General features: G+C 51.5%; 4 protein-coding genes and 1 non-coding gene across 5 annotated transcripts; 2 read left to right on the plus strand and 3 right to left on the minus strand.

The window, feature by feature from the left end:
* Positions 1-1,611: 1,611 nt before the first annotated feature.
* On the plus strand, positions 1,612-2,952 carry B0T23DRAFT_318963 (uncharacterized protein; the record flags this gene model as incomplete). Its single annotated transcript, XM_062835098.1, has 3 exons — positions 1,612-1,713; positions 1,770-2,654; positions 2,710-2,952. The coding sequence occupies 3 exons, from the start codon at positions 1,612-1,614 to the stop codon at positions 2,950-2,952; spliced, it is 1,230 nt and encodes a 409-aa protein (XP_062692197.1).
* A 980-nt stretch (positions 2,953-3,932) lies between these two features.
* Positions 3,933-4,033, minus strand: B0T23DRAFT_t252. The gene has a single exon. It is a non-coding gene; the product is annotated as a tRNA-Leu (tRNA).
* A 309-nt stretch (positions 4,034-4,342) lies between these two features.
* B0T23DRAFT_444201 (uncharacterized protein) lies at positions 4,343-6,114 on the plus strand (the record flags this gene model as incomplete). The annotated part of the gene is made up of 3 exons (XM_062840888.1): positions 4,343-4,803; positions 4,848-5,944; positions 6,038-6,114. 3 exons carry the CDS (start codon positions 4,343-4,345, stop codon positions 6,112-6,114), a joined length of 1,635 nt encoding a protein of 544 aa, XP_062692198.1.
* Positions 6,115-6,617: 503 nt separating this feature from the next.
* B0T23DRAFT_382993 (uncharacterized protein) lies at positions 6,618-7,567 on the minus strand. Its single transcript, XM_062837372.1, has one exon. It carries the CDS (start codon positions 7,443-7,445, stop codon positions 6,978-6,980), a length of 468 nt encoding a protein of 155 aa, XP_062692199.1. The 5' UTR covers positions 7,446-7,567; the 3' UTR covers positions 6,618-6,977.
* Positions 7,568-7,683: 116 nt separating this feature from the next.
* On the minus strand, positions 7,684-11,329 carry B0T23DRAFT_360916 (uncharacterized protein; the record flags this gene model as incomplete). Its single annotated transcript, XM_062836270.1, has 3 exons — positions 10,697-11,329; positions 10,418-10,456; positions 7,684-9,895 (listed from the first exon to the last, which is right to left on the minus strand). Exons 1-3 carry the CDS (start codon positions 10,921-10,923, stop codon positions 7,684-7,686), a joined length of 2,478 nt encoding a protein of 825 aa, XP_062692200.1. The 5' UTR covers positions 10,924-11,329.
* Between the last annotated feature and the right edge of the window lie 1,980 nt (positions 11,330-13,309).

A 13,309-nucleotide genomic window follows, 5' to 3' on the forward strand; every position in this document is an offset into this window, starting at 1 on the left:
ACAATCTGACCAACTCTCCCTGCACTTGTTTCAGTCTATCATGGCCCATTGTCTCACTACTCAAGCGGAAATACTGGTCTGGATGCGCAAAGGGATCAAGGACGTCATGGCCAGGCACCGAACTGATGGTCTGATCATCATCATGGTTGAATTTCCCGGATTGATGGGGATTATACTAGGTACTGTGGTCAAGTTTTAGAGTGGAAGTCTGGCAATGAATGAGTAACAAGTTCCAAGGTTGGACATGTGAGAATCCGGGTTGAAGAACCGAGATGGGGTAATCGAGTGCTATCTTGATCTTGAAGAGAATCGAAAAAGTTCAGATGGACGCTCATCATGTCAGTCGGAGCTCACCTCAACTTCCACTTCTCCACTTTGACTGTTCCCCTGGTCACCAAGGAAAGAAAGCTGAAGGATGCTAACGCTGTAACAGTGCAGCCTTGCACATGTTCGGTTAGTGACCGCCATCCGCGTTCCCCACCGCCCAAGGAAGGGGGCCCTTGAGGTTGGGGATAATCCTCGGTGACGTTCCGAGGACCAGGCACTTTCTTCCTTCAGCTTTCCTCCCTCTACCTACACTACTCTCTCTTCAGATCCACACTTGGTCCTGGTCATATCCGGCTAACGGCTCTTGACGTCGTACCCTGACCGAAAAGTTGAGAATTGAGCTTGTCAGTCATTCGCAAAGCTCTTTTCTTCTAGCCGCGACTGTCCTTGGCGCTCGCATCTTGTCACACCTATCCTTTTCCCCTCCCTCCTACGGGCAACCCTCCAGCCCGGGAATTCACTTATCAATCGACAGCGTCCATCATCTGACGTGGTGTTTTGCCGTTCCGATACCTACCTAGCTAATACGACCTCCTGCCGCGATTGGCCCCCCCATACACTGTTGACGGACAAGGCGACCCGTCTTCGAAGCTGACTGACTATATCGATCCCGTCATAGGGCCCTCACATTTGCCCTCAACTTGGACGACGACCACTTCTCTTCGGCCCCCACGGACAGCAGAGGGCTTTCCCGCGCCCTAACGTGAGCAAACGCTGCGCCAACGACGGCGGTTGTGCGAGCGTACCGCTTGGCCATCTAGTCGAACTAGGTTTCTTTAGTCTACCTACCTAGGCTTGCGGTCAACAAACAGTTGTTGAGTGTAGCCTTCACCTTCCGCTCACTAGTCGAGGAATGTTAAGCCCACGATACTTGTCCAACTAGTCTGTTCTGTCCGTCTCACCAATTTCACGACGCCTCTTTCCCCTTGCCAAAGCATAAGCGACGAAACTGCCTACGCACAGCTGCACCACAGCGACAACGCGCATCAATTGCGGCCTTGCATTTGCCTTCGATAACCCCGGATGGGATGCAGTAACCCTGCAAGTGAACCCCAGCCTTATCGATACAAACATTCGCGATCGCCAGGGGCCAGAAGTGTGACCTTCGTTCCAAGCGCTACGCACCAAGCCCCTCATTCACGACTCCGTCGACTGCCCAGTTGTGGCACGGCGAAGCCGGTCTCTACAACACGTTCATGATCCGCTCGTCATCTTCGACCATATCCTCACTGTCAACACGACGAACCTATTTCGAACAACTTCGCACCCGGCGCTAACGGCACCATGAATGCATTAGTTGCCCAATATGCTCCGGCCACGGTGAGGATATCGGGACCACCCAACAGCAGCTTTCTGGTGGGCTACCCCGGTATCTCTGCCACGTTGGTGAGTTTTCTTCTCGTTTGCGCGGACGTCGCCGATGCTAACTTGCGCTCTCATAGCCAAGAATAGTAGGGAAAGTCGAGATCCGACCAAGCGCCGGCTTTTCCGCACCCGTCAGCGTATCCATGGTGCGCATCTGCCTCCAGCGACGAGAAACCATACACCCTGCTGCCGAGAGCATGGCGAAACGACATCTCGGCACACCGCGACGCGAAACCGTGGACCTGGTGGGCAAAGAGGTGCTGCTATTCCGGTGTGTATCGGGGAAAGAGGCGGAGAGCGTAATAGCAATGGACCTGCCGTTCCAGATATTTATACCCTATGGCCGGGGAGGAGAAGAAATAAATCGTCGAATTCCGCCTGCGAGCTTGCAACTGCCCAGCCGAATCGCCGAAACATACTACGAGCTCGTGGTTACTGTCCAACAAGGCCAAAGCACACAAAACAGATACACCTTCCCCATACCAATACAGCGATACGATACCCTTTCGACTTTTGGAATGTACAACCGGCCCGAAAGCAAGGTTGTCACGGCGGATAGCATCGTGACCTTGGGCATCTCACTACCAAAATGGAGCTATGGGCCATTAGATCCAATAACAGTCTTTATCAAGCTGGCCCCAAATCCGGACATGATGAACAAGGCAAAAAAGGTTACGATAAATAAGATAACGTTGGCCATCGAGGAGGAAATCACATTCAACCCCGAGGGCGACGAGCCAACCAAGAAAATCAACAAGATTGCAAAGCACACACAACCAGTAGGGGTCAAGTTGACCGAGACCGGCTATGTCACGAACTTGGGGCTTGTCTTTCCGGCGCGAGATCTACGAGACCCCGACGGCATTGTCAAGCGCGGAAAACCCGGGTTTCCCATGTACGAAGTTACGAGCTTTACGACGTCATCAACATTGTACAAGATTGAGTTCTTTTTGAGTATAAAAGTGAGTTGAGCAATTCCTTAAACACCAGACAGATCGGTCACTTATACTTCCACAGGCACACATGAACTCTGCAAGGGACATTACTCTACGACAACCGATCGTTATCTGCCCAATGGACCAGCAAGCGTGTAGGGATGAAATGGACGCGATTGAGCAAGCAGCAAAGGATGCATCCAAGGTCGACCCAAACAATCCGATGCTCCCGGACCGAGTCATTGTCCGATCCAACGAGCGAGATGCAATACGGCATCTCGGGCTTTGCGAGGTGGGAGGAGTGAAGAAGATGCTGATCGAGTGAATGGAACCCGATGACCGGCAACTGGCATGTTGTCGGTGCGATAACGCCGTCCACGGAATCTAGGGTCAGAGTAGAACACCCTGTCCATCGAGAAGAGAGGAGGCCGCCCGACAAACACCGGGAAATTTGGGGTCGAACAGCCAACGTGGCGTTGAAAAGAGTGCTTTCACACACATTCATCATGCTGTACGGCCGTGACCTTGACTAGGGTCGATAGCCCACTAGCACAGGGTACGATCAAATAAATACGTGATGGAAGTACTCCACGGTCCGCGGCGACTCTTCGAGCGGCACCTCGGGAGACTACGGAGTGCCATGAAGAGCACTGCTATTGTTGAGCCGCGACGAACAATGAAGGTTCTCATTTGGGACATCTTCCACCGACAGGCTGGTATCAGATTCGGCATACTTGTGGGTTTGTTTATATTCACACAACTGTTACGTATGTTGGAAGGGGCAACTCAGGCGGGTGCTTTCGGGGCGTTGCTCGGTAACATGTTGCGGAGGTTCTTGGGGTTTTCTGTTATGATGACTTAATCGGAGGATATACCGGGGCTAGAACGGCAGGTCAATAAAGGGACAAAGAACACAATGACTAGGGTGACAATTTTCTACTTCTTATAAAGTGGGTGGGAACACAACGGTGGCATTGTTGTCAAAGGGATATACGAGTCTTTTGATAATCATGGAGGCTGTCAATGAGACGTCTGGCGGATGTCTACGCTTATTAGTTTCAGAGGCAAGCAATGGCAAGCCAGCCAGTCACATCAGATAACTTCATGGGCGTATGGTGTTGGAAGGCGTTCAGGTAGCGGAATGAAGAGAGTTGATGAAACAGACACAGACCCTTCCTTGAATATGACATCATTGAGGCTTTGCGGTGGATCCACGAACATACGTTTGACAAAAAGGAGGTACAGTGACCAGCGAGAAATACCATAGACAATGCAAGGAAAGACCAGCAAAAAAAATATTTGCGTTGACAAGGACGAGATTCGAACTCGCGAGGTTTCCCATTGCGGTTTCAAGTTAATCATTAGATAACCTAAACACAACGCCTTAACCACTCGGCCACCTTGCCTAGTGAGCTTGTTGGAAGGTTAAGCTGCGCTTAGCTCTTTATGTACACTACGACGTGGAGTACGTGGCAGGCAGCTATGGAGTAGCTAAGTTTCACAAGTCAACTAACGGATCCACTTTATTTTTCGACTTATGCAGAACTTCTTCACTTGTGCCTTTCTCATTCAAAACTTCCTCACTTTGACAACACATACGACTGACACATTTTCACCAGCCTGAAAAGAAAAAATTAGAAAAAATTTAAGTTGACAACCTTACCCAGCAGAGCACCATCACCAACCAATAAACTATACACAAAACCACAGCCAAGATGCCTCTAGACGACGACCTAGAAGATAACCCCTCCCTCGTCCCTCCTCCCTCCACCACCACCACCAACAACGCGACCGGAGATGCTGCCACCATGATGGACGAAGTCGAAGAAGCCGAAGACGCGCCCACTGCCGACTTCCGCCTTTTTGCCTCCACCTACTCCAAGACCAAAAACATTAGCGCGCAAACCATCCGCAAGGGCGAAAAGGACTTTGAGTCGCACGGCACGCGCGCGCAAGCATCCGCGCTCGACGCCAGTCGCGACGCTATGCGCGATGTTCTGAGTTATACCCGCGTGCATAATACCAAGTCGGCCTCGGGGTGGTGCAGGGGCTGGTATTTTCCTGACTGGTGGAAGGACTGGCCGGAGGATTGGGAGCAGCAGAAGTCAAAGAGGGGAAAAGAGGGAGGGGGGAGGAGGATGAGGAGGAAAAGGACAGGAAACTACCACCGCTGCATGTGCGAGATCGCGTGGTCCTTTTGGAACATACTAATGTGGCTAGCCAGAGTCTCGGCAGGGCGGTCACGGGCTTGCCCAAGGATAGGCCGGCGAGGGGAAGGGAGTGGTTGTTACCTGAGGAGGCGCTGTATCTGGTGGAGAGAGGGAGTTTGGATCTGTGGTGGCCCACGAGAGGGATCGAGGAGGTTTTTCCTGCTGATGGATCGGTGCCGACTGCGGCTGCTACTACTTCTGCCAAGGGAGAAGGAGAACAAACCGAGGAGGACGAGGAGGAGGACGAGGATGACGAGTACAAATACGGCTTGCCATTGTCCCTCCAAGCAGCCTACGCTCTGCTCATCGGCGAAGACGGAGAAAGAGGCAAAGTTAGCTTGCAAAAATTCCAAGTCTTCAGCCACCTGAAGCGAGCAGGCTACAACGTCATCCGGGCACCGACCAACCCTCTTCCTGTCCAGGACGACACTCAACTTACGACAACAACACAACCAGCATCCAAGCCCAAATCTGTCACAGAATGGCTCATCTCCTGCCTACCCCAATCGAAATCTTCCCCCACCGATCCCCCGCCTTACGGCCCTCTCGTCCCGCCGGGCTTCTACCGCTCTTACAACACCATCTACAACTACCTCTCTCTCCGCCCCTCGAGCACGAGCAGTAGCGCCTCTTCCACCGCCGACAACCAGCCTCAGAAGCCCCAATCTCCAGAGTCTGATGGTTACGATTCCGACTCGAACTCACCCTACAAAATCCACTACCACATCTTCAAAGCCTCCACGAAATTCACTCGCACCCGCCCCCCGCCCCCGGACTTTTACATCAGCGTCATCTCCGCAAAGGACACATCCATCCCCACCCTCTCCGAGATCTCTAGTCTGCTCGCCTCCGCGCCTGCCGATCTCCCTAAGGCGGAATGGCTTGCGGGAGGCCCGGCAAGGCTTTATGCTCGCTTGAAACATGGGTACAGAAATGTTTTACTTGCGGTGAATGATCATGGGGTGATCAACTATATGAGGTTTGCGCAGGGCGGGTTTGCGAAAGAGGAGTTGTTTAGGAATTATGACATGAGGGTGAGTGGAGGACCGAGAAGGGGCGGTGGTGGTGGTGGAGGAGGAGGAGGGAAGAAATCGGGGAACAATAATGGTAGGGGAAGTAGAGGGAGGGGAGGAGGAAGGGGTGGTGGAAGGGGTGGAAGGGGAGGGCGAGGTAGGGGGAACTAAACTTAGGGGGGAATAGAGGATGATCGTGGTGGATTGATTGAGGTTGAGTTCGAGTTACTCGCCTCGAGGTTGTTGCAAAGTGCTGTATCATAGAAGGACTATACCCGAATTAGGCAGGCAAAGCATTAGAGAAAAGCTAGAATGACAGACAGGTCCATGTCGAAAACCCCATTAGCGGAAGAATCGAAGCCTCCGACTGATTGTCCGAAACAAACCTTTTATAGACTCACAACAAACACGAAAGTTCATTAAGAAGCATACATAATCTCACGAAGCTCCAGAAGCATATCGCGCAATCTCATCATTTTGATCTAATATCGAACGGAGCCTTCTTCACCCCTTCACAAACTCCTTGAAATGCTACCCACTTGTCAAGCTACCTCATCCCCCCCTTTTATCTTCCCTCATTCTACTTCCCTCACACTCGTTTTTTTCCCCCATCGTGTTCCCTTCCCTTTTCTCCCTTTTTTTCAGCGTTCCATCCCCGAAACTGAACTGAACGGAGACAGCTACTACATACAACGAAAGCAAAACTTTTCTGCATATCAAAAAAAAAAAAAAAAAAAAAAAAAAAAAAAAAAAAAAAAAAAAAAATCGATCAAAACGATGATGTTTATAAGCGCCTGACCTGACTTGACCGTCATAACCTGACCCGACCGAACCAAACTTTTTTTTGATCTGAAGATCTGAAGATGGAAAGAATGCAAACGCTACCTGGAATAGTGATCCAGTAATTAGATGACGAATGATGACGATGATGAGTAGAACGGAGGGGAAAAAAAACAGGCATAGGGAATGGGAAAACGCAAACAGCGCAACTCAAATGATGAAAGGAAACGGGTATTGTGAAACGAACGCAACCTTTAATGATGAAAGAAACATAAAAAGAACATAACGGGGAAAGAAAAAGAAAGGAGAAGATGAAATAGAAAGATAAGGGAAGACGAGATAAAATACTACCTGACTGACCATGCTAACCTATCTATGTTGGTGCGGATCAACTTTTCCCTCCATAACCATAACCCATTGAGATGATTGTTGGTGGTATTTGGCGCACGGAAAAAACCCAGTGACTTTTTTCTCTTTCCATGCAGTGACAGACTAACCAGCCATCCGCGAACGCAAGGGGGAAAAAAAAAGCTATCCACTGGTGTTATAGGTGGTGTAGCCTTGCACTCGCTCTCGCGGCCCTGGTGAGATGATCGCGCTTCTTCTTCTTCTTCTTCTTCTTCTTGTTGTGGTGAACACGGAGGATATCCACGAGTTTGCGGCCGACTTCCTGCCTGAGCGACAAAGCCTAGGTAGACAGCATGGTTGACCCAACCAATCTCTCTCTCCATGCTCGTCCAGCCGAAGCAGAATCTTTTCATCGACGAAATCTCTCTTTCCACCCTCCTTCGTCTTCTCCATCTCCGCGAATCCATCCCCTGAATTTTCCTTTCCCCATCTTCCACGCTCCAGCTCACTGAAAAACAAACTGAAGCTCCTGATTATTCTCAACATCACTCACTCACTCACACACTCCCAAGTCGAGGTTCGATTCCCCCCCCCTACCCTCCTGCTTTCCATCCCCCCCTCTTCCTCCCCTCCCCCATCTTTCTCTCTCTTTTCCCTTCTCTCCAACCCACCCACCCCCAGAGGTACCCCCCCCCCTCCCCAAATTTAGAAAAAGCTCGGCTTCGTCAAAACCCGATACTCCACATAATCCTCCCCATCAATATTGATAATCGTCCCCTGACTAACCAACTTGCCCTCAAACGGACCCGACGATTTGCGCTCATACTTGATCCCCGCATAAATCTTGGCATCATTGATGCCCGGCACCGTCTCGCCCGCCGCCTGCGAGAACTTGATCCTGTTGGCCTCCTGCGCGGCCCAGACCCGGTTCAGGCGCTGGATGTTATCGTCAAACAAGGATTTGCGGTCCGATGATCCTGATGTTCCTCCTCCTCCGTATGGGCCGCTGCCGTTAGGACCTTGTTGAGGGTTTTTCTGGTGACCTTGATGGTGGCCGCCGCCGCCGGGGGGATAAGAGGTAGTAGGGGTGCCGTTGCGGGAGGGAACTGCGGAAGCTGCGCGTGAGGAGGGTCTACCGCCGCCGCCGTAGGGGGGAAGATGCTGCTGCTGCTGCTGATGATGTTGTTGATGTTGTGAATGGGATGAGGGGGGTGGAGGGTGCATGGGATACGGCTGGATGGCTGGGGTGTGGAAGCCGCGGTTGGCGGCGCGTTGGTCGGCGCGCATCTGGCTGGCTTCGACGCGGGCGATCTCGCGCTGGGCGATGCTATTGGTGCGTTCCAGGCGGTCGACGACGGTTTGTGTCTGTGGGCCACGATTAGCGGCTCGGAGCTGGACATCCGGGAGGGAGTGGCGGGGGGCGCGGGTGCTCTGGCGGATGGGGCGGAAGTTGTTCTCGTGGTGTTGAGGCGGCGGGACACTGGCGGGTCTTGAGATGTCCTCCATCTCTTCGTAGCCACCATTCATGTTGCCGTTTGTGGCCCGCTCCTGCTGCTGCTGCTGACGGGTACCTCTCATGGGCAAAGCGGGCGAAGAGTCAAGGTCAATGGTCATGGGCTCATCCTTCGACAAGCCCTGGGCGTAACGCCGGAGGGCCTCTTCCACTGCCAGCTGGTCGTTCTTGTCCCTGTCCTCCGGAAGCTCGCCTATATCCATCATGCGCTGGCGGACGCGTACGTACTCCTTGATTTGCGGCCTGCTCATGCCCTTCAGGTGATCGAGGAAGTCAACATCCTCCCACTGGCACCAGATCTGACCGGCGCCAAGCGGAAAGTTTCCACCGACCTCCTTACCGTCAGGGTTTTGGTTGACAATCTTGCACCGGAAATTCTCGTTCTGAGCTAAAACACCCTGGACGGCGTGCCGATCCTTCCGATTAGCTTCACTCGAGTGTTTCCAGGTGCCGACCACGACTCGCGACGGGCGACCACTCAAGTCGACGGCGGCAAGAACGTCCTCGACAGGTGCAGCGCTAATAACCTTGCGTCTCTTGGGCTCAGGCCTCGTGAGGGCATGCTCTGGAATATCAGGGCCGTACGCGATAGCGGGTAAAGCGTTGGTTTCGGGCGGTGGGTTGGCGGTCACTCTGGCTATGGCCTGCTGGACAGCTTCGAGCATCGCCTCTTGTGAGTTGACGTCCGGGTGGTTGCTCTGCATCTGCTCGTACCGAACCTTGACGTACTCCTTGACCTGGAAGTGGTCGAGGTTGACCAGGTGAGGATCGAAAACAATCTTATCAAAAGTAACCCAGCTACCGCCAGGGCCAGGTGGGAGCGGATAGCGATGAATGAGGCTACGGCCGTCCCTGGACACAGTCTCGATCTTGGTCCGCAACCTGTCCCGGACGTCGATGAAGCCTATGACGGAGTGAGCATCCCTCTTGTCCTCCGCGATCGAATCCCTCCAGTAACCGAGCTTGACACTTTTGACATTGCCGACTCCGTGCGTCTTCTTGGGTCCACTACGAGGTTTGCGTGGCTTCCACTCCTCGGCCGTCGGGGATTCTGACATGTCGTCACGAACGTTCTCGCCGGTGCCTGCTCGCTTTCGCTTAGAGCTGAGCACGACCAACCTGCGCGGCTTCTCCTCACTGTCCGCCATCTCGACATCTTCCTGGTCAGCTGGTGCGGGCGACTCGACGGCGCGTGCGTTGTTGACCACTATCTCATCCTCAGCGCCGACAGGCGGCTCAGAGGAATGGCTGACTGTGTCCTCGAAGTGACTCGGGGGCGGGGTAGGGCTCTCGGGAGGGGGTGTGAGATCATTGTTGTCGTCGTCATCAAGGTAATCGTGAGTTGCCGCCGTGTCGGAAGGATTTGGTTCCATTTCGGCGTCTTTTGTGGTATTGTCGTCAGCGCTATAGAAGGAGTTAGTAGGTTGTTCCTGGTTCGAGAGGGGCTTAATATAGTTGTAAAGAGGGCTTGTCTTTAGAAGCCGAGGGAACATCACGGACCAACTGCGAAAACGCCTCGACCTGCCCATGATGAAGAATAGTGTGTTGCGATAACGATGACAATGCGCGTGAAGGGTATACAAGTGAATGAAGGCAACAAATGAATGAGATGTCCATGTGTATAATGTGAGCGGGCAGGGACTGATGACTATGAAGCCTATGAGATCGCACACGAAATGGCCGTAAAAAGGCATTGTGTGACTCTCTTAGGTTGCCATCAACAAGGGAAGGGTCTGACAACCAACGGTAATTGTAATTGCCAACAGGCAGACTTTTGCCCGTTTGAGGGCCAACCACGTGAAGGTATATGATGTCTTTGCTGCTACCGGGTGCGGTAGGACCCCTCCACGCGACCCTATGAATTCTGAGGCAGAAGTGGGGGAGGGAATGAAAGGTATGTGAGTAAGGTGTACTTAGTGAACTTGCCTTGAGGTTTGCAAAGGTGCAAGAACAGTATTAGCAGCCCTAATTAGATAATCCATGTTAGCCAAGCTGATATGTTGACAGTTGGTAGACCCAACCGTCGACTGTAGTTGGTTGAAGGCGCAAAGGAGTCCAATGTTTGGAGGGGAAGAGTCGACTTTGGGAGACGGAACGGGAAGAAGAAGAGCGTTTGTTGGTACTTTGGGTGGATCTTGCAAAGAACTCGAGCGGCAGAGACAATGCCGCCTCGGTTCGAGTTCTGAAGAATTATCATCAACTCACTTTTCGCTCTCCTTGCCACTGACACTGCCGTCTGTCTCTGCCTCGGAGTTGGAAATCTCTTTTTTGGGAGATTTGGCTTGAGAAAGTTGGGCAACTGTGCCTTGAGGTTCAACCTCGGCATCGCTGTCACTGTCGACTACGACGACATCTGGCTCTGACTTGTCTTGAACAGCCATGGGCTTTCCAGCCTCTTGCTCGGGCTGGCTTGTGTCAACCATGTCCGCCATGATCTGCAGGTGAGGCGTTGTCAGGAAAGGTGGTGGAGAGGTTGAAGAGCGGGAGTTGTGCTTTGGTTGTGGAGAGAAATACTCCACGCAGTTGCCTTGAGTCTTAAGGTGAAGGGGGAAAAAATAACACGGCCGGCAGCGAAGGGCCGAGATGCCAAGAGATCTATAAGGTTGTGGTGTTTGTGCGGGAGGCGAGTGCTGGGTGAATGTGGTCCGGTTGGCCGGGTGGCCAGTAAAAAGATGGGATGGAAGGAACGGCAACAGAAAGATTAGAAAGCAAGAGAAGGTGAAGAAGGGGGACACTGATAAATGGAGCAAGTGGATGCAGCCGGCGCTATAGTCACGCCAGAGTCCGGTAACAGATAGTGTAGGTATAAGTGAAACTCGAGGCCAGGGATGAAACTTGATGAAGGGTTGTTTATTACCTGGTTGCAAAGAAGAGACTTTAGGAAGGAAGAAAGTGGCAATCGTTGTCCTTTGTCGACAATAACCACCAACACAAGACGAGCACAGGACGGTATTACCTCTGGAGCCAGAGAAAACCGGGGACACCAGGGAGGATCCAATCAGCTAGAGTGTTGGTCAGGATGTAGACAGGTTGCTGAAAGACCCAGGTTACTTGTTGGCTTTGAACTGAGGTGTGATTTGTCAAAGCTGGAAGAGCTAACCACCAAAGAGCCTGGGATCGTTTGACAGGTTCAACTGGGGGTGATGCAGACTTCTTTGTATTGAAGCGCAATTGTGAGCAGTGTCGCGTGTTGTTTGTTTATCTTGCCCAATACCCGATTGAGGACTTAAGGGAGGGAGGGAGGGATGGTTTGAAGCAACCTCAGAGAGTACGCAAAAGTGGTAGTAATGTGTGTGGAGATGGAGAGAAGACTGTTAAACACCGGACAGAGTATCTTGGTGGTTGCTTAGTAACGCGTCGTCAAATAGTGTTGACTTTTTGGAGTTAACGGATGCAGAGAGTATGAGCTGTCTTCTTTTTACGAGAGGAATGCTGGAAAAAAGACGATGATTGGCGAAGAGTTACCTCTAGCGGTGGGGAAAGATAGAGATGGCAAGTGTTGGAAGAGTTAAAGTCCGCAAAGTCACAGAGTCAGTCGGAAAAGAAAAAGAAAAAGGGAAGAGAGAATGTAACTAAGTAGAAGGTTGGGGAAACTGACAGGGAACCGTGTCTGACATCAATGCAGCAGATCTGATTGCGAATTTGTTAAGGTGTTGCGGGCTTGAACTACCAGTTGCCCCTCTGAGCCAGAGCATTGTTAAGACTATCTATCTTTAACCCCCCTGTTATAGGTGTCTGCTTTGGTCTGTTAACTCCCGTCGGTTCTTTACTTGTCGAAACCGTCAACCGATCAAACAAAGAAGGTAGCGGTAGGAGAGAGGCGAATCGAAGATCCAATTCCATGTCCAGAAACAAAGTTCGTTGTATGTTGAACTTCAAGTTGAGAGACCAACATCAACCCATGTCGACTGCCAACAACGAGATCACAATCGAACGGTCATTGAAGCAGAACCAAACCCCCCCAAAAAAGACGGGGGGACGAAGTGGGTAATCTTTTCAAAGTCTTGTTTTAATTGACGACAAGGTGTAACCAGCCAATCAGAAAGCGGCGGAGAGGAGAATACATCCATCACCGCTGTTGTTTGTTAGAGTACCCGACCGACATTCATCAGCATGACGGTTGCCCCGGTCGCCAACGGTAGGTGCTGCTGCATCGTCGTGCACATTTCATTCGAGTCAATGAACACAGCTTCTTGCTTTGTGTTTCCTACATTCATCAAAGAGTGCCGTATCGGATCTCGGCTGTTTATTACCTACTTAACACATACTTACCGTAATCAGCTTCCTTTACCTGATATCTCCTTCGGGACTTTTATCACGATGGCTACCTACCTAGTGTAGTGTCGAGACAGGTCAAGAGTGCACAACAACAATAACAACACCGACAAATAAAACAAGGTGATACTTATTCAGTTCCCTTTCACTCTTTGGGGCAAAAAGACGCAATCTCCGCACTGCCTGCCTCCATCCTCAAATGGCCTTGGCTGCTTTGCTGATCTCTTAAGGGGGTTTGGGTTTGGGTCGTTACACGTAAACACGAGTTCCATTTTCTTTCTGACATGTCGGTCAGTCAGTCAATTGGACTTGATAATACCTCATCAGCCTATAACCTAAGCTCAAGACAGGAACCACCCCTCGTCTCTCAGATTGACTGACTAAAAAAGTCGCAGAAGAAGTTGAGCTAACCAACTATAAGTGGGACTGAGGACGCTAGGTAGCTAAGGTAGGTAAACTAATCCACGAAAGCGCTTTTTGCAACGGAACGACGAAACATCAAGTTTTCAAACCATGTCTAGGTACATCTACCAAACGGTGGTG

This window comes from Neurospora hispaniola (assembly GCF_033458365.1).
Source record: "Neurospora hispaniola strain FGSC 10403 chromosome Unknown B0T23scaffold_5, whole genome shotgun sequence".
NCBI classification, from domain to species: Eukaryota; Fungi; Ascomycota; class Sordariomycetes; order Sordariales; family Sordariaceae; genus Neurospora; species Neurospora hispaniola.